This window comes from Pteropus vampyrus, unplaced genomic scaffold (genome assembly GCF_000151845.1).
Source record: "Pteropus vampyrus isolate Shadow unplaced genomic scaffold, Pvam_2.0 Scaffold355, whole genome shotgun sequence".
Lineage (NCBI taxonomy): Eukaryota > Metazoa > Chordata > Mammalia > Chiroptera > Pteropodidae > Pteropus > Pteropus vampyrus.
In genome coordinates, this window is record NW_011889136.1 from 103,916 (window position 1) to 105,430 (window position 1,515).

The window sequence follows — 1,515 nt, forward strand, 5'->3', positions numbered from 1 at the left end:
CTCCTTCAAACAGCTCTTCGGGGCACAGGTTGCCCTGGGCCCAGCGCCAGGGTCATTGTGTCCCAAAGGTTGGAGGCGTGACACGTGCAAGGCAGCTGTCCGGTCAGCAGCTCCGGCCCCGTCTGTGTGAACGTCGTACAGCTGGGCCTGTGTCTAAAAGGCGTTAGGGGGGCAGGTAGCAGACGGCGATGGGGTCCGCCGTGGCTTCCGGAGGTGCCAGCGTGCTGGCGTTGGCCGTCGTCCTGGTCGTGACGCTGCGCTGCGCTTCGTGGGAGACTGTCCCGTTCCCGGGAGAGGCACGCCACCTCTTTCGGGGCGATGGGCTTGCAGGGCGGCGAGTTTCTTTCCGAAGGTTCGGGGGGAAAAAGTTACTTATGCTACACTATGGGCAGTTTTTTGAGAGTTTTTGGTGGCTGCCAACTACTTCTTTTAAGTGTTAAAATAGGTATATTGAATTCCCCCAAAATAAATAAACAAGACAAAAATAAATAGGTACGATGAAAAACAGCTCCCTGGTTGGGTTTTCTAGAAAGCCCCTCGGCTCTCGGTATTGACGTGCCCGACACACTGCACCCCGATGGCCGAGGCTTCAGTCTGAGTGGCGAGAAGCCTTCCTCCTGCCACCTCTGCCGGGTCCTTGTCACTCACGCCCAGAGCACAGCCACCCCCCACCCCCCGCCGCAGCCCGCCTCTGCCACCAGGAAGACCCTGTCCTGGCGGTGGCCGGCGGCCATCACAGGTTCTCTCCCATTCGTCTCCCGAGAGCCCCCCACCCGGGGTGGGGGTGGGGGCTGGGACTTGCGTGTCCGCCATAATCGGGGGCCGGGGGCGCGAGGTGGCCCCAGGAGGCCGTGACGTTCAGGGTCCACGGAGACAAGCGTGGGGGGTGGGGGTGCTCCATCTTCAACGCCGCCGTCCCGAGCGGCCCAGCGACAGGCCCGCCCGCTGTGTCTCCTAGTGTGGACAACGCCGAGGACCCCGTGTACGAGAGCCTGGAGGAGTTCCACGTCTTCGTCCTGGCCCACATCCTGAGGCGACCCATCGTCGTCGTCGCGGACACGATGCTGAGGGACTCGGGCGGCGAAGGTGAGCCTGCTCCTGCCCGCGGCAGCGTGGCCGCCCAGCCGAGCGGGGCACGGGGACAGAAGCACGGAGCTGCCGGAGGCCACGGAGCCCGGGCTTCTCCTCGTCCCTCCTCACCCGTGGGCTTCTTTCCACTGCCCCCCGTGGTGAGAGGCTCGCTCTTGGCCATTCATTCACCCTGTGTCGCCCGCAGGAGGCCTTGGGAAATCTGGCCGAGGGGGTCGGGGACTAAACTCAGGGACAGGTGGCCGATGGGAGCCCAGAGTGGGGACAGCCCACAGCCCTCCAGCAGGGCCCTCCCCGCCCACCCTGCTGGCCGCACCGGGCGGACGGGGGAAGCTGCAGGAAGCAGGAAGTCAGTGGGAGGCTGGGGGACAGGGCAGAGGGCCGCCTGTCACCTGTCCCCCCAGACCATGAGCGTCCACGGCCCTC

General features: G+C 65.0%; 1 protein-coding gene across 1 annotated transcript in view; it reads left to right on the plus strand.

Moving 5' to 3' along the window:
- Nucleotides 1–1,515, plus strand: part of LOC111731221 (OTU domain-containing protein 7A-like) — a 68,011-nt gene that overhangs the window by 59,900 nt on the left and 6,596 nt on the right. Inside the window, exon 6 of the mRNA XM_023522692.1 lies at nt 959–1,086. Within this exon, the coding sequence (XP_023378460.1) occupies nt 959–1,086 (128 nt within the window). The remainder of the gene's footprint in view (nt 1–958; nt 1,087–1,515) is intronic.